General features: G+C 43.6%; 2 protein-coding genes across 2 annotated transcripts in view; both read left to right on the forward strand.

Moving 5' to 3' along the window:
- Positions 1-12,717, forward strand: part of LOC311140652 (protein DOP1A-like) — a 40,301-nt gene extending 27,584 nt beyond the window's left edge. The window contains exons 21-38 of the mRNA XM_084175799.1: positions 987-1,098; positions 2,631-2,813; positions 3,354-3,479; positions 3,594-3,728; positions 4,121-4,176; positions 4,609-4,713; positions 5,164-5,230; positions 5,620-5,764; positions 6,138-6,217; positions 6,738-6,847; positions 7,055-7,204; positions 7,291-7,352; positions 9,060-9,212; positions 9,395-9,531; positions 10,290-10,345; positions 10,734-10,898; positions 11,280-11,409; positions 12,080-12,717. Of these exons, the coding sequence (XP_084031925.1) occupies positions 987-1,098; positions 2,631-2,813; positions 3,354-3,479; positions 3,594-3,728; positions 4,121-4,176; positions 4,609-4,713; positions 5,164-5,230; positions 5,620-5,764; positions 6,138-6,217; positions 6,738-6,847; positions 7,055-7,204; positions 7,291-7,352; positions 9,060-9,212; positions 9,395-9,531; positions 10,290-10,345; positions 10,734-10,898; positions 11,280-11,409; positions 12,080-12,388 (2,281 nt within the window). The 3' untranslated portion in view covers positions 12,389-12,717. The remainder of the gene's footprint in view (positions 1-986; positions 1,099-2,630; positions 2,814-3,353; positions 3,480-3,593; positions 3,729-4,120; positions 4,177-4,608; positions 4,714-5,163; positions 5,231-5,619; positions 5,765-6,137; positions 6,218-6,737; positions 6,848-7,054; positions 7,205-7,290; positions 7,353-9,059; positions 9,213-9,394; positions 9,532-10,289; positions 10,346-10,733; positions 10,899-11,279; positions 11,410-12,079) is intronic.
- A 4,973-nt stretch (positions 12,718-17,690) lies between these two features.
- The window catches only part of LOC311139114 (clathrin coat assembly protein AP180-like), a gene marked incomplete at both ends in the record, with an annotated part of 70,293 nt that continues 65,350 nt past the window's right edge, over positions 17,691-22,633 (forward strand). Inside the window, one exon of the mRNA XM_084174004.1 lies at positions 17,691-17,820. Within this exon, the coding sequence (XP_084030130.1) occupies positions 17,691-17,820 (130 nt within the window). The remainder of the gene's footprint in view (positions 17,821-22,633) is intronic.

Consider the following 22,633-nt stretch of genomic DNA (forward strand, 5'->3'; position numbering starts at 1 on the left):
TAGATGAGTGATGCTGCCACAAGATGGCACTCTTGACCAGCAGTTGCCTCAACTACCCACTTTTGACTATTGCCTTTTGTATACTGAAGAAAAATATAAACGCAACAATTTCAAAGATTTTACTGAGTTACAGTTCAGTCAATTGAAATAAATTCATTTGGCCCAAATCTATGGATTTCACATGACTGGGCAGGGGCGCAGCCATGCGTGGACCTGGGAAGGCATAGGTCCACCCACTGGGGAGCAAGGCCCAGCCAATCAGAATAAGTATTTCCCCACAAAAGGGCTTTATTACAGACAGAAATACTCCTCAGTTTCAGCAGCTGTCCGGGTAGCTGGTCTCAGACGATCCCGCAGGTGAAGAAGCCGGATGTGGAGGTCCGGGGCTGGCGTGGTTACACGTGGCCTGCAGATTTAAGGCCGGTTGGACTTACTACCAAATTCCCTAAAACAAAGTTGGAGGTGGCTTATGGTAGAGCAATGTAAATTCAATTCTCTGGCAACAGCTCTGGTGGACATTCCTGCAGTTAGCATGCTAATTGCACGCTCCCTCGAAACTTGAGTCATCTGTGGCATTGTGTTGTGTAACAACTGCACATTTTAGAGTGGCCTTTTATTGTCCCCAGCACAAGGTGCACCTGTGTAATGATCATGCTGTTTAATCAGCTTCTTGATATGCCACGCCTGTCAGGTGGATGGATTATCTTGGCAAAGGAGAAATGCTCACTAACAGGGATGTAAACAAATTTGTGCACAAAATTTGAGAGAAATAAGCTTTTTATGCATATGAAAAATGTCTGGGATATTTTATTTCAGCTCATGAAACATGGGACCAACACTTCATATGTTGCGCTTATATTTTTGTTCCGTGTAGATTCTGAATTGGTACTGTATATTCTATGACAACATTAATTGTTTATGGCAAAATAGTTTTTTATGCCAAATGATGTCTATTAATTTATATTTCCCCACTATCTCTCTTCCAGACCTCAGTGGATGGCCCTGTGTATCCCCCCAGATTTGATTCTAACAGTACTGGAAGGAGTGACAGCCATCATCCACTACTGTCTACTGGACCCATCCTCCCAGTACCACCAGGTGAGGGCGCTAGTCAGCCACGCTGCACTGCCAAGTAGACAGATATGTCATACCAGCATTGATTTCATGCTGATGTCACTTATTTACAAATCAGTAGACCTCCTTTTGAAGCACACATGCACAAAAGCTTGCATGCACACACACGCACACTGACGACGCATTCCTCCCTACATCTTCTCAGAGTGCTATCGTGTAGCTAAGTTGGTAGAGCATGGAGCTTGCAACGCCAGGGTTGTGGGTTCGATTCCCACGGGGGGCCAGTATGAAACATTTATGCACTCAATGACTAAATGACTAAAATGTAATGTAAAATGTTATTTTACATCACTTCCTGCTATCCTTTGTGTATTTGTAAATGAGTATGTTTTTAACTATGTCTTTTGTATGTGCATGTTTTACTTGCAGGATTTCCGTATGCTTACAGTGCCTAGTGAAAGTCTGTACACCGCTTGCACAGTCTTCACATTTTGCTGCCTTAAAATTGTATCTAAAAAGGATTACATTTTCCCTAAAGATCTACACAACCTACTACACAATTTTCTAAATGAAAGAAAATGATATAACATTTTCCCAAATCAATAAATAAAATAATAAGATGTCTTGATTGCGTATGTCTTCACACCCCAGAGTTAATACTTGGTGGAAGCACCTTTGGCAGCCATTACAGCTGTTAATAATTTTGAATAATGTTTTACCAACTTGCACAACTTTTAGGGCAACATATATCCATTGTTTTTGTCAAAATTGCTCAAACTCATTACATTTGGTTGGAAATCATTGATGGACAGCAATATTCAAACCGTGATGGCTATTATCATGGCTATTGTGGTGGCAGCATCATGTTATGGGTATACTTGTCCCAAGCAGGAACTTGGGAGTTTGTCATGATCAAAATAAATATGAAAGGAGCAAAGCCCAGGTAAAAAGTTAGAGGAAAACCCACCGTAGTCTTCTGAAAACCGAACCCTGGGATAGAGTTTTATTTTTCATTGTGACAATTGCACACACTTTAATGCCAAAGACACACCAGAATGGCTTTCCAAGAGGTGGTGAGTGTTCCTGAATGGTCCAGTCTCAGTCCTGACTTGAAAATCTGCTTGGAAATTTAGAGACAAGGTTTGAATATTGCTGTCCATCAATGCCTCCCAACCAAATTTACTGAGCTTAAGCAATTTTGATAAAAACAATGGATATATGTTGCCCTAAAAGTTGTGCAAAGTTGGTAGAATCGTATTCAAAATTATTCAAAGCTGTATTGGCTGCCAAAGGTGCTTCCGCCAAGTGTTTACTCTGGGGTGTGAGGACATACGCAATCAATAGATATTCCTTTTTAATTTTCTATTAATTTGGACATTTTTCTATAATTTTTCTTTTTTCTATAACTTTGAAAATGTGTAGTAGGTTGTGTATATTGGTAGGGGAAAAAAATCCCTTTTTAGATTTAATTTTAAGGCAGCTAAACGTGAAGACTGCAAGGGGTGTGTAGACTTTCACTAGTGACTTTATCTCTATGTCCCTATCTCTCCTCTCAGCTGCAGGTGAGTGTGGACCAGAAGCACCTGGCGGAGGCTCGCTCGGGGATCCTGTCCATCCTCCACACCATTATGTCCTCTGTCACCCTGCTGTGGAGCGTCCTGTACCAGGCCGACAGCTCTGACCGGCCAGCCGCCGCCTCCGCTGCATCCACTTCCAACATCAACCTGGGATCCACCAAGGTACTGCGGCTACACCCTGACCCTAGGCCTTTTCACAGTACTGAGTCGAACCAAGGCAGCCAAACCAAGCTGTACTGAGCTGATCTGGTTACGCATCCATCCATAGTTGCTGGAACTGAGCTGAAATGGACAATGTGATAATAGCCATCAAAGTTTGGTCTGGGTCTACACAATACTGTGAAAAGAGTACCTGTAGTTGATACCTAGATCAGTGTTCTTCAATATAATTAAGTTATTTTGGTCGTGTACCCAGTTTAGCAGGTGTTATAGTGGGTGCAGCAAAATGCTTATGTTACTAGCTCCTAACTGTCCTGCTCCTGGGGACCCTACAGGGTGTGCAGGCTTTTGTTTCAGCCCAGTACTTCTGATTCGAGGAATCGACTAAGCATCCATTAGCGCTGGACTGGAACAAAAGCCTGCAGAACAACGTTTCCCCAGGACCATAACATTGTTCATGGAGGATGGACCGTCCACTGCCCGTTGGCCTGGTCTTATTTCTGACACTGCATAGAGCGCTCAATCTTTCCTCTTTCTCCTCAGAACTTACGTCAGCAGATCCTGGAGCTGCTAGGCCCCATCTCCATGAACCACGGAGCCCACTTCATGGCAGCTATCGCCTACGTGTGGAACGAGAGGAAGCAGGTCAAGACCACTGCCGCTTACAAGGTAAGCTCCACAAATCAACATGGCTAAACACATATATTTTGTGTTATTGGCGGTGCGCTGATGTCTCTTACCCTGTCTGTGTCCGTGTCCATGTTCGCCCACGTGGGTGTGTAGGTGATCCCCACTGCCAGTGAGGAGCAGCTGTTGCTGGTGGAGCTGGTGCGGTCGGTCAGCGCCATGCGGACAGAGACCGTGATGCAGACGGTCAAAGATGTCCTGAAGCAGCCGCCGGCCATCGCCAAAGAGAAGGTTGGTGCTGCGGTCTCCCAATAGCCTGGAATCTAAACTGATATGCTCTGTTTTACCATTGAAACAAAGCATATTAGTTTCCCAATACATACCCTTAGAACACACTGTGCTACTCTAACCTTGTTACAGTTTATGACTATATACAAAGCTGTACGACTCCTAGCCTCCTGCTATCATTAGTCCTAATTCACCCTAATGCAGGTCCTCTGTTACTATTACATTGGATAGGGACCATCTTATTGTTACAGTATATCAAAGTAAACTGGCATCTTCCCTGCCACGGCCTCATTATGTTCAAATTAAAAGTAATTCAGTCCAGTGTTACCTCTTCCTCAACCCTCTGTCTTTCCCTCTCGCACTCGTCTTCCGTCTTTCTCACCATCTCTCCATAGAAGCATCTGTCTCTGGAGGTGTGCATGCTGCAGTTCTTCTATGCCTACGTTCAGAGGTGAGTCCAACGGCCCTCCTCCACCTGTCTGTCAAGTGGGTTGAGCATTGGGAGCAAATGTATGAGATGTTGGCAATGACAATCCAGGTGAAGTCAATTACACCAGCTTCATCACGCTGAGTTAATCCAATGCCTGGAAGAAGTGTACCGACTGAGTTTTCCCTCTTTTGTAGTTTAGTTCATGTGATGTCATGTTTAGTTTGACATTTTTGTATGTCAAGTGTGTTGAGCATTGGGATCAGGTAGAATAAAATTGAGTTAAATTCAGATAAAACCCCTGATTTTCCTTACTTCGATAGTCCAATTCATTGAGTTCTGTAGCTATGCTATTATTGTTACTAAGCTGTTTATAAAGGTATCTGACCTAAATAAGTACTTGACCCATCATTAGAACATTGTTTGTGACTGTATCCTGCCTGTCTGTCTATGTAGGATCCCTGTGTCCAGTCTGGTGGACAGTTGGCCGTCTCTGCTGGCCCTGCTGAAGGACTCTGTACAGTTGGGGCTGCCTGCTCCTGGACAGTTCCTCATACTGGGGTTAGACTGCACACACACACACACACACACACACACACACACACACACACACACACACACACACACACACACACACACACAGCCCAGTTATACCAGGCACTACCGCTAGCGATAAAGCTACCGAAGACCAGTCATTTTCATTAAGGGGAAGAAGACACAAGGATACATTTAACTAATAATCAAGTCGGAGGAGCTAGCTTGCAAGCTAGCTTTGACACTGTGCTGGATAAGCTAATGTCCAAAGTGACGTTGTGGGTGTGTTGTATGGAAGCTACACCCACAAAGGGAGAGCTCTGCGATTCCTTTCTACTTTGTCGTTTTTGGTACAACTACACACCTTTACAACTCTCTCTGAGACTCTGCCCTGTCTCACACCATCACTCCCTTTCCCTTATCTATCCTGTACATACGCAGCCACCAGACTAACCTATCCATCTGTCTCTTCCCCAGAGTTCTGAATGAGTTCATCCTCAAGAACCCAAACCTAGAGAGCAAGAAGGACCAGCGGGAGCTGCAGGTAAGCCTCAGTCCCATGCAAAAGGATTCACTATTATTTTCTCTTTAAGATGACATAATTCACAATTCTTATCTTCTAGAAAAGATAAGATAATATTAATCGAGGTGAAAGCCCCATCGAGGACCACTTTGGAATCAAGTGTTTTGAATAATACTTTTAACTGCTATCCTCTGGTAATACAATGTACATATTGCTGAATATGTTTTTACCCAAATCAATTAAATTTGAGAGTTCCGTTCCAATATTTAACCCAGCATACCAATTAGATTGAAGCAATTTATTGGGCATGCATTTGATTTAAGTGGTATGGTAGTATGGATATTGTAACAAAGCCAATATGATTATTCACCGTCTGTGTCCCTGATGTCTGTGTGTGTGTGTGTGTGCAGGATGTGACCCACAAGGTGGTGGAGGCCATCGGGACCATTGCAGGCTCCTCTCTGGAGCAGACCACCTGGCTGAGGAGGAACCTGGAGGTCAAGGCCTCGCCACAGATCATGGTGGACGGGACCAGCATGGAGCAAGACGTAGAGGGTAGGAGCAATGAGAGGACCCTGGCTGTCTGTGCTAGTTGTGTACAATACGTCAGTGTTGTGTTCATTGGGGCACCAGTCCAGGGTGTCCCTCCCTGTTTCAGTCCGTTTTCTTCCGTTTGGTCCCTAATGAACACAACCTTAATTGGGAATGTGCCGATTACAGGTGTTTCTTGTGTGACTGAATGTATGGCTCTGTGTCAATATCCACACTATCATACCACTTAGAATGACGCAATGTATTGGGAATGTATTCAAAGGGGTAGGCTATTATGGTAGAGTGGATATTTGATTGCTCACGTACAGCGTGTGTCTGCGTGTGTGTGTGTGTGTGTGCTGCGTATGATGTGTCACTAATGGTGTGTGTGTTTCAGATCTAATGCTCACAGTGATGGAGGCATCCAGCTTCACTCCATCTGTGTACAGCGTTCATGCCCTCACACTGCTAGCGGAGGTAAAACACCAAGCGTACTGTCTGGCCGTCTGTCTGTGTCCGTCCATCTGTCCACCCTCTCCACTCACTGCTACCAACAGCCTTGCTTCTGCTATTAGGACCACACACACATACTCACACTCAGCTGATTTACGATCAGCTCTCCCTCCCCCAGGCCCAACCTCAATCATTATTAGCTAAGCAATAAATCCTTCCCTGGACACTATCGCTGTTGAAGCCAGATAGAGACTGGAGGCACTAACTGTGCCTCTCTTGCGTTAGTGTTATAAACAGACCTCCCTCCCTTCCCATTGTTTAGGCTTATGTCACTCTCATGTGACACGTTTACTCATTGCAGTGTGTCAGTGGTTATTGGTAGGTTTATGTCTGCTATAGTGCAAGTATGTATCTTTTAAAGCAATATTGCAATGTGCTAGATTTTATGACTTTTTAGTACTTTTTAGTGCAGTATGCTGTTGCTGTGTATCCTATCCGAACAGTGCAGAGTATTGACAGTAGTGAATGTGTGTTGTGTCGTCAGGTGCTGGCCCATCTCCTAGACATGGTGTTCTACAGTGATGAGAAGGAGAGGGTGATCCCCCTACTGGTGAACATTATGCACTATGTGGTGCCCTACCTCCGCAACCACAGGTATGGATGGACCAGCCAATACACTACACTCCTTCACTAGAGCCTAGAGCACTCCCTGGTCCTCAGTTACACTAAATAACATGCCCGTTGGATGTGGCTAGGAAACTCTCCCAAGCTGTATAACTAGGGCCCAGTATTTCCTGGTCAGGTGATATCTGGGTCCTATCCCTAATGTGCAGTGTGTATGTGTGCCCCCTGCCCTGGCAGTGCCCACAACGCCCCCAGCTACCGGGCATGTATCCAGCTGCTGAGCAGTCTGAGTGGGTACCAGTACACCCGGCGGGCCTGGAAGAAAGAAGCCTTCGACCTCTTCATGGACCACACCTTTTTCCAGATGGACTCCTCCTGTGTCAGCCAGTGAGTTGGGAATTGTTGAGTGTATTCTTCTTATATGTGCTTCATATAATGGGATTCTATCTGACATCCTCTCCTGTATTTTCCAGTTGGAGAGCCATCATTGATCATCTTATGACCCACGACAAGACCACGTTTAGAGATCTTATGAGTAAGTATAATTGAGTAGCCTGATTCTTCTAAATTAGAATTTCTGTGTATAGTGTGCATAGAATTTCTATGTATAGTTGTATGTGAGCTTTACAGGTACAGTGCCTTCGGAAAGTATTCAGACCCCTTGACTTTTTCCACATTTTGTTACGTTACAGCCTTATTCTAAAATGGATTAAATAAGAAATCCTCAGCAATCTACACACAATACCCCACAATGACAAAGCAAATGTATTACAACTAAAAAACAGAAATACTTTATTTACATAAGTATTCAGACCCTTTGCTATGAGACTCGAAATTGAGCTCAAGTGCATCCTGTTTCCAATGATCATCCTTGAGATGTTTCTACAACTTGATTGGAGTCCACTTGTGGTAAATTCAATTAATTGGACATGATTTGGAAAGGCACACACCTGTCTATATAAGGTCCCGCAGTTGACAGTGCATGTCAGAGCAAAAGCCACGCCATGAAATCGAAGGAATTGTCCATAGAGCTCCGAGACAGGATTGTGTCGATTCACAGATCTGGGGAAGGGTACCAACACATTTCTGCAGCATTGAAAGGTCCCCAAGAGCATTCTTAAATGGAAGAAGTTTGGAACCACCAAGACTCTTCCTAGAGCTGGCCGCCCGGCCAAACTGAGAAATTGGGGGAGAAGGGCCTTGGTCAGGGAGGTGACCAAGAACTCGATGGTCACTCTGACAGAGCTCCAGAGTTCCTCTGTGGAAATGGGAGAAGCTTCCAGGAGGATAACCATCTCTGCAGCACTCCACCAATCAGGCCTTTATGGTAGAGTGGCCAGACGGAAGCCACACCTCAGTAAAAGGCACATGACAGCCCGCTTGGAGTTTGCCAAAAGGCACCTAAAGACTCACAGACCATGAGAAAAAAGATTCTCTGGTCTGATGAAACCAAGTTGAATTCTTTGGCCTGAATGCCAAGAAGTCACGTCTGGAGGAAACTTGGCACCATCCCTACTGTGAAGAATGATGGTGGCAGCATCATTCTGTGGGGATATTTTTCAGCGGCAGGTACTGGGAGACTAGTCAAGATCGAGGCAACGATAAACTGAGCAAAGTACAGAGACATCAGACTGGGGCGAAGGTTCACCTTCCAACAGGACAACGACCCTAAGCACACAGCCAAGACAACGCAGGAGTGGCTTCGGGACAAGTCTCTGAATGTTCTTGAGTGGCCCAGCCAGAGCCCGGACTTGAACCCGATCTAACATCTCTGGAGAGACCTGAAAATAGCTGTGCAGCAACGCTCCCCATCCAACCTGACAGAGCTTGAGAGGATCTGCAGAGAAGAATGGGAGAAACTCCACAAATACAGATGTGCCAAGCTTGTAGCGTCATACCCAAGAAGACGCGATGCTGTAATTGCTGCCAAAGGTGCTTCAACAAAGTACTGAGTAAAGGGTCTGAATACTTATGTAAATGTAATATTTCAGTTTTGTATTTTTAATAAATTAGCAAACATTTGTAAAAACCTGTTTTTGCTTTGTCATTATGGGGTATTGTGTGTAGATTGATGAGAGAAAAAAAAACAATTTCATCAATTTTAGAATAAAGCTGTAAGGTAACAAAATGTGAAAGAAGTCAAGCGGTCTGAATACTTTCCGAAGGCACTGTAAATATGTTGGTAGATATTATATTGGAACTGTTATAGTATTGTAGTTAACGTGTGTGTGTGTGTCTGCAGCTCGTGTGGCGGTGGCTCAGAGCAGCTCTCTGAATCTGTTCTCTAACCGAGACGCAGAGCTGGAGCAGAGAGCCATGCTGCTTAAACGCCTGGCTTTCACCATCTACAGCAGCGAGGTGGACCAGTACCAGAAATACCTACCTGACATACAGGGTAAACACACACAGGCAGGCACGCACACAAACACATACCCCCGCTTACAAACACACACACACAGAAACAAACACACACACACCACTAAGAAACGAACACACATGTCCTTCCGTTTTCAAATATTTACACACACACACAGCGATGGAGTATTGACCTATATGCGTGTGTGTTTCCCCCATCAGAGCGGCTGGTGGAGAGTCTGCGTCTGCCCCAGGTGCCCATCCTCCATGCCCAGGTGTTCCTGTTCTTCAGAGTTCTACTGCTGCGCATGTCTCCTCAACACCTCACCTCACTGTGGCCCACCATGATCACTGAACTGGTGAGAGACACTAGAGCATGCTACAAACATAAACACCAGAAACATACACGCACAGTCACACACACACAAGCGACAACTGCCGATGAACAGCCTGATGAAGGCCTACATCAAGCCGAAACACCTCTGCGTTTGTTTGTCCTGCTGTTTATAAATATTTCGATAGAATTTCCAAGATAACGTAGGCTTTTTAAATAAAGTAATGAGTGTCTTGATTGGATAAGTAAGCCCCACTGTTATTCTTGCAATACTTTTCGATTACCGAGTGGCGCAGTGGTCTAAGGCACTGCATCGCAGTGTTAGCTGTGCCACTAGAGATCCTGGTTCGAATCCAGGCTCTGTCGTAGCCGGCCGCGACCGGGAGACCCATGGGGCGGCGCACAATTGGCCCAGCGTCGTCCAGGGTAGGGTAGGGGAGGGAATGGCCGGCAGGGATGTAGCTCAGTTGGTAGAGCATGGCGTTTGCAACGCCAGGGTTGTGGGTTCGATTCCCACGGGGGGCCAGTATGAAAAAATAAAAATAATGTATGCACTCACTAACTGTAAGTCGCTCTGGATAAGAGCGTCTGCTAAATGACGTAAATGTAAATGTACTTAGTTGTATAACTAGGGCCCAGTATTTCCTGGTGACTACCATCCCCTTTGTTGTCTCAAACTACTGTACTATAGATCGTCGGCCAAGATAATAGATCATTATATATCATCCAAACAGGGTGTGGCTTTTCTCCTATTTACTTACCTATGTATTTCCTCCTTCTCAGGTTCAGGTCTTTTTACTCATGGAGCAGGAGCTTACAGCAGACGAGGACATGTCAAGGTAACTGTCAATCCACCAGATGGGAGTAAACATTGATTATTACATGACAATGAGAGAGTGTGTGTTCTTCCTGCCATAGAAATTATGTGACTTGATGATGGATTGGATTCATCGCGTTTTCAGGTTCTCAAAGCGCTTTAGATTGTATGGGGGGGAAACATCCACTACCAATGTGTATCTTCAACCTGGGTGACTTTGTAGGGCTGGTTTCCTGGACACAGATTAAGAGTAGACCTGAATTTGAAAGCATGTTCAATGGAGATTCTCCTTTAAAAGTGCATTTGAGTCCAGGACTAGGTTTAATCTGTGTCCAGGAAACTGGTCCGTTGCTGTGTGTCTATGCTGTGTGTATGCATTGGTCATGTTTCCATCTGGGTTTGACCTGTAGGACGTCAGGTCCATCGGTGGCTGGCCTGGAGACCACCTACTCTGGAGGGAACGGTTTCTCCACCTCCTACAACAGCCAGCGCTGGCTCAACCTCTACCTGTCTGCCTGCAAACTGCTGGACCTGGCCCTGGCCTTGCCCTCAGAGAGCCTGCCCCAGTTCCAGATGTGTGTACTAACCCACTACTCTTGCCTGGATTCATACACTCACAAACAGTAAATGTATCTGAAGACTGTAGTGAACACTGCACTTTTTCATTTAGATATTTTTGGAAGGTATAAAAGCATTAAGCACATAGATTGTGTTTCATAACACATGAAAGTATGTCGCAACACTTTTACCCAATGAGGTCCTCAAGCCTTTTCACACTATTGTGCTGAATGAAACCATGCAGTGATGGCTCATATATTTTCCTGTCACTTTGTCCTTTCCATCACAATTTGGCTCTGTTTTGCTCAGAAGTGTGAAAAGGTTGATGTTATTTCCAATGTGGGCCTACTGTGTGTGTGTGTGTGTAATGTTTGGGTAATGGCTGTGTTCTTTCCCAGGTACCGCTGGGCCTTTATCCCCGAGGCATCTGATGACTCGGGCCTGGAGGTGAGACGACAGGGGACCCACCAGAGAGAGTTCAAACCCTACGTTGTCCGACTAGCCAAGCTGCTGAGGAAACGAGCCAAGGTAACTGCTCTGGTCTACCTTCAGGGCAACATAATGCAAGGCTGGTCGTAGACCCACATTAGCAAAAGTGGCCAATCCCAATGACCATGGTAACTTTAGCTATTAATGACATTTGGGACAACTTACTGTACCCCTAAGGTCAGTAGTTGCCTAATGGTACTTGTGAGGTTCAGTAGAACTGTAAGAGCCTGGACACAACACGCTGAACATATTTTCCCGAAAGCCATCAGTGGGTGAACATCAGCTGCAGTCCCCGCGGTGTGTTCCAGGGGCCACCTGCCGGGTGGTCGAGAGTGATGGCAGTCTTTCACGATTCAACGTGTAGAATCTTGGACGGGCGTCAGAGATAGCTTCACACCCTTGAGCCATTCAGAGCGCTAGGGCGCTTTCCCCACGTGACAACAAAAGTGAAACTTGAAAAAATCGAAATATCAACTGTAGCCTGGACAGTGTGTTCCAGCATGTTTTGTACTGAATTTGTAAAAAAATAAATAATCCGGCAGACACTCCAATCAGAGACTTGAGGTGAGTCTTGGCAAAGAAATCCAGCCAAAAAACATAATGGCACACCAACAAAGCACATACATATAATATGTGTAAAGTCATAGCTACTTTACACAACTCTTTTCTCATTCTGCTGTCGTCTGTTTCCATCCATTCCGTCCTGTAGAAGAACCCAGAGGAGGACTGTTCCCTGCGTACTCTGTCCTGGGAACCGGGCCACCTCACCCTGACGCTCTACATGATCCGCAGCATGGAGCAGCTCCTCCCCTTCTTCAACCTGCTCAGCCAGGTGTTCAACAGTAAGGCCAGCAGCCGCAATGGCCCCACCCACAACGCCGCCCCCAGCCACTCTGGCCACTCCTTCCCCAACAAAGAGGGCAAGCTGGAGAGCCAAAAAGTGTTCTGGAGCCGGGCACGGCAGAACATCGAGGAGATGGTGGAGAAAGACTTTCTAGAGGGCCTTATCAAGACGTGAACACGAGGGACAGAGGGAAATGTATTTTCCGAAGCGAAATAAATTAATAGAAAACACTAGTGAATAAAACTAATCTTGTATATAAGGGAACATATTAGGGACAAAAACCATGGGAACTAAAAATAAATCATGTTTGTACATTTCTTTTCTCGTTTTATATTTATAATGACTATTTTACTTTTCAAAGGCTTTTAATTATTTGTATATACAGGGCAGCTGTGAAAACTGACTAAGACAGTTTGTGTGAGCCCTCTCTGGGACAATGTGAAGATGCTGTGCCATTCTATATCGTTGTGACTTACTAAATTAAAGACTTATCATGAGCTCTACATGCCCTTTGTGTCTCGGTCTTACTCTCACCATGGACAGACATGTTATTATTAGAGTATACACACCACCAGTTGATTTATTAAATTAACCTTGTTTTTTACAACTATGAATGGTCAACATTTGTGGTGAAATGCTCACAGCCTCAGCTTTTTGAAATGTTTGGCAAAAATATGTAATATATTATCAGTTCTGTGATTACATGGATGATGGATAGCGCCTTGCTGCTGAAATGGTTTGAGCATCATAGAGAGTGGAAAGCACTTAAAGGTCCAATGCAGCAGTTTTTATCTCAATATCAAATCATTTCTGGGTAACAATTAAGTACCTTACTGTAATGGTCAAAAAATTATAATAGCTTATTGGCAAAGAGCAATTTCTCAAGCAAGAATTTTGCTAGGACAGTATTATTCCAACCTCATAGTATGGAAATACAACACTTTTTTCTTTTTTTTTACAGCACGGAGCCTTTAACATGTTCTCTCTCTCATATTGTACATATAGTGTTTTGGATTGATTTGTGCCATTTTAATGTATAATTTCATATATAGGGTTGGGGACAGATAGAAGCTATAATTTGTGAATTCAACTAAATAACTAGAATGTTGCCACACATTTTGGCCAGTTACATCTACCACTTTGTGAAATATGAGATTAGATAGATTTGAAAAAGACAAACTACGATGAAATTAATGTAATGATTATAATAAGTATAATTAGACTAATACATTCCTCTACAAGGTCTTGCAACAGGAGGACTTTTTGAAATTCTTCCTCAGGCATGAAAACATCCTCACAAAGAGGGAGTGCTTGCATGGTTTCTCCTGTGTTTGAGAGCTAGAGGAAAGATCTTCCCGTAGTGGAGACATGGCAGCTTCCAGCACGATGTCCGGTGCTAGACAGGAGAGATGGTTGACATGAACATGAATTTGTGTCCATCAAACATTTCCCTCCCAACTTTTCTATTTACTGTAATGACTGTCCATGTTGAGGCATTGGAAGTACATTAAAGGCCCGAAACATTCTTGATTGGCAGATTAAAATGTTGTAAAGATTATTTCAGTCTATGTACACAGTTAAACATAACCATATAGTAGAGGGGTCTTAATGTATGGATTTACAAATGCAATAGTCATCCTAGTGGGCAATCTTAGCCTGGTCCTGTGCTGCCTCTGAGGCCTAGCTGTTCTTTATATACACTGAACAAAAATATAAACGCAACATGTAAAGTGCTGCTCCCATGTTTCATGAGCTGAAATAAAAGATCCCAGACATTTTCCATACGCACAAAAAGCTTATTTCTCTCAAATTTTGTGCACATCTCTGTTAGTGAGCATTTCTTATTTGCCAAGATAACCCATCCACCTGACAGGTGTGGCATATCAAGAAGCTGATTAAACAACATGGTCATTACACAGATCCACCTTGGGCTGGAGACAATAAAAGGCCACTCTAAAATGTGTAGTTTTGTCACCCAACACAATGCCACAGATGTCTCAAGTTTTGAGGCAGAGTGCAATTAGCATGCTGACTGCAGGAATGTCCACCAGAGCTGTTTCCAGATAATTTAATGTTAATTTCTCTAACATAAGCGAATTTGGCAATACGTCCAACTGGCCTCACAACCGCAGACCACGTGTAACCACGCCAGCCAAGAACCTCCACATTCGGCTTCTTCACCTGCAGGATCGTCAGAGGGGTGCTGAGGAATATTTCTGTCTGTAATAAAGCCCTTTTGTGGGTAAAAACTCATTCTGATATGCTGGGCCTGGCTCCCCAGTGGGTGGGCCTATGCCCTCCCAGGCCCACTCATGGTGCGTCCCTGCCTAATCCATAGATTAGGGCCTAATGAATTTATTTCAATTGACTGATTTCCTTATATGAACTGTAATGCAGCAAAATCTTTGAAATTGTTGCATGTTGCATTTATATTTTTGTTCAGTATAGAAATACAGTACCAGTCAAAAGTTTGGACACACTTACTCATTCCAGGGTTTTTCTTTATTGTAACTATTTCCTACATTTTAGAAAAGTAGTGAAGACATCAAAACTATGAAATAACACAAATGGAATCATGTAGTAACCAAAGAAGAGTTAAACAAAAAAATATATTTGAGATTCTTCAAAGTAGTCACCCTTTGCCTTGATGACAGCTTTGCACACTCTTGGCGTTCTCTCACCCAGCTTCATGAGGTAGTCACCTGGAATGCATTTCAATTAACAAGTGTGCCTTGTTAAAAGTTAATTTAATGTGTTTGAGCCAATCAGTTCTGTTGTGACAAGGTAGGGGGGTATACAGAAGATAGCCCTATTTGGTAAAATACCAAGTCCATATTATGGCAAGAACAGCTCAAATAAGCAAAGAGAAACAACAGTCCATCATTACTTTAAGGCATGAAGGTCAGTCAATATGGAACATTTCAAGAACTTTGAAGTTTCTTCAAGTGCAGTCGCAAAAACCATCAAGCACTATGATGAAACTGGCTCTCATGACCGCCACAGGAAAGGAAGACCCAGAGTTACCTCTGCTGCAGAGGATAAGTTCATTAGAGTAACCAGCCTTAGAAATTGCAGCCCAAATAAATGCTTCACAGAGTTCAAGTAACAGACATATCTCAACATCAACTGTTCAGATGAGACTGTGTTCAAGTCCGGGCTTTGGCTGGGCCACTCAAGGACATTCAAAGACTTGTCCCGAAGCCACTCCTGCGTTGTCTTGGCTGTGTGATTAGGGTCGTTGTCCTGTTGGAAGGTGAACCTTCGCCCCAGTCTGAGGTCCTGAGCACTCTGGAGCAGATTTTCATCAAGGATCTCTCTGTACTTTGCTCCGTTCATCATTCCCTTGATCATGACTAGTCTCCCAGTCTCTGCTGCTGAAAAACATCCCCACAGCATGATGCTGCCCCCACTATGCTTCACCATAGGGATGGTGCCAGGTTTCCTCCAGACGTGACTCTTGGCATTCAGACCAAAGAGTTCAGTCTTGGTTTCATCAGACCAGAGAATCTTGTTTCTCATGGTCTGAGAGTCCATTAGGTGCCTTTTGGCAAACTCCAAGCGGGCTGACATTCATTTTACTGACGAGTGGCTTCCGTCTGGCCATTCTACCATAAAGGTCTGATTGGTGGAGTGCTGCAGAGATGGTTGTCCTTCTGGAAGCTTCTCCCATCTCCACAGAGGAACTCTGGAGCTCTGTTAGCGTGACCATCGGGTTCTTGGTCACCTCCCTGACCAAGGCCCTTCTCCCCCGATTGCTCAGTTTGGCCGGGCAGCCAGCTCTAGGAAGAGTCTTGGTGGTTTCAAACTTCTTCCATTTAAGAATGATGGAGGCCACTGTGTTCTTGGGGACCTTCAATGCTGCAGAAATTTTTTGATACCCTTCCCCAGATCTTTGAATCGACACAATCCTGTCTCAGAGCTCTACGGACAATTCCTTCGACCTCATGGCTTGGTTTTTGCTCTGACATGCACTGTCAACTGTGGGACCTTAAATAGACAGGTGTGTACTTTTCCAAATAATGTCCAATCAATTGAATTTACCACAGGTGGACTCCAATCAAGTTGTAGAAACATCTCAAGGATGATCAATGGAAACAGGATGCACCTGAGCTCAATTTCGAGTCTCATAGCAAAGGGTCTTAATACTTATGTAAATAAGGTATTTCTGTTTTTTATTTGTAATACATTTGCTAACATTTCTAAAAACCTGTTTTTGCTTTGTCATTATGGGGTATTGTGAATATGATTGATGAGGGAAAACATTATTTAATAAATTTTAGAATAAGGCTGTAACGTAACAAAATGTGGAAAAAGTCAAGGGGTCTGAATACTTTCCGAATGCACTGTATGAAAGCATAATAAACTGCGTAATACAACACAATATAGTTGAGTCAGAGAGCTTTCCACATCCTTCTCCAGTGCTGGCCAGATCAGCTATTGGTTACTCGTGGGTATCTGCCTATCAGTTACCTCGTTGGTCCCCTTTAACTCTTTAAGAACTCGCCTCGACATGTGTATGCCTCCCGCTGCTTATAGGGATGCTGCTACTAGCCTACTCGGTTCTTAAATGACGTTTCACCTGACTCAGACGAGGGGGAGGAGTGAGATAATAAATAAATAAACAAACCAGGCAAATCCTCCAAAACGCCACCATCCACCTCCTCTGTTTCAAGCGTCGTCGGTGGTGAACGGTGGGATCACTGGGGGAAAAGAACGCCACTGCTATTTAATGGCCCATAAATTGAGAGGCGAAATAGTAGGCTGAAAACCGGCGGTCCTTGGCCAGGATTATAGTCCTTCGCTGGAAGAGAGAAGGACGCCTTGTCGGTAGAGCATCATCCACAGCGAATCATCATTTTATAAGGAGGCTACCATACAAACCGTTACAGTAAGGACTTTAGAATAGAATAGCCTACAGACAATTGAACGGATATTTCATTGGAAATAATGTATTACTAATGTAGAATTATACAAATCAAACATTGCAAAAAAGAAATACCCGTTTATAGACAATTACAACAAGAATGTATCATAGAAAATATATCGACCTCATCTCTTAAGAATAACCCTTTGCCTGGCGCATGTGAATTTTGTTTTGTTTTGCATATTCACGATAAATTACACCTCTGATAGCCTATAGGCTAATCTTATTTGTCAAATCTAGTTTATATAGCATGTGCCAGGCCTAAACAAGGCATAGGCTATCTGTAAATTGGACTCGAGAGGAAAGCACGGCGCAACCTTATTTGCCATTATCCATGTCAAGCATTCTTTTCAACTTGTCATTTCATTTCCGATCTCAGATAGGGGCCAAATAGCCTACAACATTTCCCCGTATCTAGGCTAAGAGTATTTTTCCTATATCCACCTCCCAAGTGGATTTTTAAGGGCAGCCTGGAATACCACGACTGGTTGTGCTTTGGGGGGGGACCATTTTTGACGTTTGAGTCGTGAGGTTTGACGCCACGGAGAGAAGATGTCGGGGCAGACGCTGACGGACCGCATTGCCGCGGCGCAATACAGCTTGACGGGATCCGAGGTTGCTCGAGCTGTCTGCAAAGCCACCACTCATGAGCAGACAGCACCCAAGAAAAAACACCTGGAATGTAAGTATGGCCTCCTCCCCATCTCTACACACACCTTACAAGTACTGGTCCCTGCCTGTGTTTGTTTGTGTGTGTGTGTGTGTGTGTGTGTGTGTGTGTGTGTGTGTGTGTTCCTGTGGAAGTTCCTATGGGATATGTATCAGTGGCGGCTGCTAAGGGGAGGATGGCTCGTAATAATGTCTGGAATGGAGCAAATGGAATGGCATCAAACTGTGTGTTTGATGTATTTGATACTAGTCTATTAATTCCGCTCCAGCCATTACCACGAGCCCGTCCTCCCCAATAAAGGTGCCACCAACCTCCTGTGATACCTATACCCATATTACAATATTATTAAATCAATAATAATGGTTCGCCATATTTATTTGCTTATGTGAAATAGATTTTTTCATTATGTAGACCTAAAACAAGTCACGTTTTGCTTTAGTCAGACTATCCAGGCCCCTTGCCAGGCATCACCGATCAATGTTGATGCCTGCTGTACTCATAAAAGAAACAGTTAGACTGAAGTAGTCAACTCCGAGCCAGGACATTGAACAGAACAGAGCCACCAGCCTCCTACCTCTGCATGCCTCTGCGTCCTTCCTTCCACCCTCTTTTGAGAAATAAGTGATCTGATATGGTTGGAATGGTGGAAGCTATGAGATAGAACCATTGCTTACACCTAACAATTTTTGTTAGATCAGGGATTACCTCAAGGATGGAAGGAAGGAAGGCTGTGTTTTTAAAGCATTGGATCAAGGCCTCTATCGCAGTCTTAATAATGGATTCCTGTTCCAGTGCTGCTAAATGCATAATGCAAAATTTCAAAGGTGCTGTTGTCACTACTACTAACACAGGCTTGTGCCTGGGGACCTGGCCAGTTTGAGGAGGTACAGGAGGCGGGGTGGCACTGTCTGTCAGCCCTTAACCCTGATTTAGAAGCTGTGTCTGGTATCAAAGCCCCACTTTGTTTGATGTTGAGGAGACTAAGGTTTTCTGAGGGTTTTGCCTTACAATGACATAGGAAACCCGATGTGATGAATTTCCTTCTTAGTTTCAGAGTTGTATTTGACTCAATGTCTGAAATCCCCAATATACACTGAGTATACCAAACATTAGGAACACCTTCCTAATACTGAGTTGCACCCCCGCCTGGCGGGTAGGAATGTTGGGCCAGTAACAGAAAGGTTGTTGGATCGAATCCCCGAGCTGACAAGGTAAAAATGTGTCGTTCTGCAGTTAACCCACTGTTCCCCGGGCGCCGATGACGTGGATGTCGATTATGGCAGCCCCCTGCACCTCTCTGATTCAGAGGGGTTGGGTTAAATGCGGAAGACACATTTCAGTTGAATGCATTCAGTTGTACAACTGACTAGGTATCCCCTTTTAAATTTAAATTTTACACTCAGAACAGCCTCAATATGTCAGGGCATGGACTCTACAAGGTGTTGAAAGCGTTCCACAGGGATGCTGGCCCATGTTGATTCCAATGCTTCCCACAGTTGTGTCAAGTTGGCTGGATGTCCTTTGGGTGGTGGACCATTCTTGATACACACAGGAAACTGTTGAGCATGAAAATTCCAGCAGCGTTGCAGTTCTTGACAAACCGGTGCGCCTGGCACCTACCCCGCTCAAAGGCACTTATATATTTTGTCTTGCCCATTCACCCTCTCAATGGCACACACATGATCCATGTCTCAATTGGCTCAAGGCTTAAAAAAAACGTTATTTAACCTGTCTCCTCTCCTTCATCTACACTGATTGAATTGGATTTAACAAGTGACATCAATAAGGGATCATCTATCTTTCACCTGTATTCACCTGGTCAGTCATGTCATGGAACGAGCAGGTATTCTTAATGTTTTGTATACTCAGTGTATACCCCTGTATGTGATTATGTGTAAGCATTTGAAAGATCATACACTCCTATCTGAGAGACTCTTTGTCAGGGGTGCCCAGGCCAGGCACCAGATCAATTTAATCCAAAGGCCTCTGATTTGCATCAGGCCTAAATTATCACTGATGGCAGGTGGCTTGTTCGCCTCACTTTCTCCCTAAGGACCATTGGTGATCAGTCTGTGGCAATTAGGCCAAGAGAGTCTGCTTGCCAGGATGATAGCACAATACTGTGCCAGCTAGGTAACCTAAGGCTATAGTTTCTCCTTATGTACTGTCGCATAAATATTTGACTCAAAAGTAGTCAACTCAAAAATATCTCTCAAGAGACTGGAGCTTGTGAATCCAAAAATGTGACGTTATTATTTGCATAACAAAGCCGAGCTTGCTCCATGGAGCAACTGCTTGCCCTGAACCAGAGCTCTCCTTTTATACAGACACAAATGCATAGTCATACTGATACAACATACATAGTTACTCCTCTCTATGTGAATGAATAACATCTTTCAGTATCACATGTTGGCTACTCACGAGGGCTACTTGCGCTTCTCTAAATGGGGCCTCTATATCTTATTAGTGGCGTGACTCAAAAAAGTATGTACATACGTACATTAAAGAACAATCACACTCTGTATTCACTATCCAGACATATATCTGGAGTACAAAGTATCAATCATGTTCATTCTGATTTACCTTTATCATTTCATAACACATTATAAAACATATCAATTAATACTTAAACATGGTTTAAACATGTCATCCGTAACCCATTCTCAACCACATACATTTAAGCATTTATCATTTACCATCCTCCCTGGCCCTTGAGATTATGTGCATGTGGCTATGTGTCAGGTCATAAGCACAAACAAATGATAACACTAGTTCCATTGTTACTCCAATCTCCACACAGCCACCACGAGGAGTTGTATCTCCATCACATGTCATTGACATACCCAGACCAGCTGCAGGGAGTTTATGAAAAGCACAGAAATGTCTCTGCTCTGTCTCAACCCTTCAACTGGTTCTCAATCCATAAGCATTTAAGGTATATAGGTGTTTCATTCTACCATATATTCCCCCCTGTTGGGACTCTCTAAGTCCCAACCAATAAAACAAAAGTTAACATAAAATGAGTGTAAGCATGTGCATATACTTATTCTTAGCCTTGCCATCTGTGGTTACATTTTTATAAGAATATATATTCAGACCAATGTATCTTCCTCATTGTCTGACCCATCCTGATGAGGACCCAGAGCCCAGTCAGGTATTGGTTACAAGTCTGGAAGGTTTTCCTCTAAATTAACCTCCACATTTTTCTATTGAGCTTTGTAACCGTTGCTCCCCTTTTTGTTTTGTTGTAGCATTTCCAATATACGTGGTAGTATCCTAACACATCAAAATATATAAGAAATAAATGCCACTTTGTTTTAACCATAATATCTAGGACATGTTAAGAATAGTGTCAACATCTTTAGCTTACATAACCTTTTTTACCCATATCACAATTATTATAACAATCAAAATAATTAATATCAATATCTAATCCATTAATTGCAATGTCAACATCATTAGTTATTAACATATTAATAACTTATTCAAATCAATCAGTCACCTTATAATTCATAGTCATTATCAGATTATTTACCCAAAACAAATTTAGAATGACAATTCTTAGTTATTCACTTTGGTTCCATCATTCAAAGTTAAATCTCTCACCATGGCACATATTGACACTGGCAGAATGTATATTTATACTATCATAATTCTAGCATTAACTTCCTCATAACAAGAATTACAACAGATCAATATCTTAATGCATTCCTAGTCTAAATTACTATAAATTTAGCAGTGTATAATACCTCCTTAATCAACATACTACCTTATCTAACACTCCCTTACTCTACCGGCACTCAATCTTCTGGCGTCTTCATTATGTTCTTCAGATAGCTTCATAGTTCATCTTGGATTGCCATGGCAATGTCCCAATTCCAATGTCACACCTGAACCACCTCATCTCTACCCCCATTCTGTTTTGTCCATTTGCCATCCAGTATACCCAAACTATGAAGAACGTTGCATTGGCATAGACCTCTCTCTTCCTGCTCACTCCACATGGACTCCTGTCACATTCTTGAGAGAAAAGGAACAAAAGAGAAGGCAATTGATTGCTTTGATTTGATGCTGGATTCAGGTCTCCTGGCAGAGGTGGTGTCGGACAGGAATGTCTTCACCGCCTTTGTTGTTCCTCATCAGCCGGGTAGAGGGTTTTTGGTTTTTGTTGAGGTTCACACCGCTCTGGACCGAATTATCTCTACTATGCATTACGACACCATCCGTAGTAACGTCTTGAATGTCTGGAATCTCTCGGTGGTCTGGAAGGTCTTGGAAGTCTCGGTGGTCTCCTAGTCTTCAGTTCCCTCACTCTGGTACAATGGTTTAGATAATACCCGATCGCGCTCCCCTCTATCCGTACCACTGTTGGTGTAACCTGGACGCCGATGTATGGTCACTTTAGCTGTTAATCTTCTTCCATCACTAGGGTCTCCGGATCAGCCAGAGTCCCTCTCAATCTATCGACATCGGTCTGCGAAGAGTGTCCTTCTATCAGCCTACCCATAGGGAAGCTCGGAGTTACTGCTGCAAAGACACAAGCACAGACACACACATAAGACAACAATGCTACCCAATGGCTGAGGTTGGAACACTCCTATAGTGGGAAACATGGATCTAAGTATCTGTCTCCACCACTTTTACCATCATTAAGGTAGCCAACAACACCTGGTACAGGCCCCTCCACATAGGGTCTTTCCAGCTCTTCCTTCTGTAGTCTTTTGCCATCACATAGTCTCCAGGGCACAGAAAATACTCAGATTCTCCTACTCAGTTGGGCATAGTTATCTTCACCCATGAAAATAAAATCTTAAGAACATTGTTA

The sequence above is a fragment of the Coregonus lavaretus genome, assembly GCF_964263955.1.
Source record: "Coregonus lavaretus genome assembly, chromosome: 13".
NCBI classification, from domain to species: Eukaryota; Metazoa; Chordata; class Actinopteri; order Salmoniformes; family Salmonidae; genus Coregonus; species Coregonus lavaretus.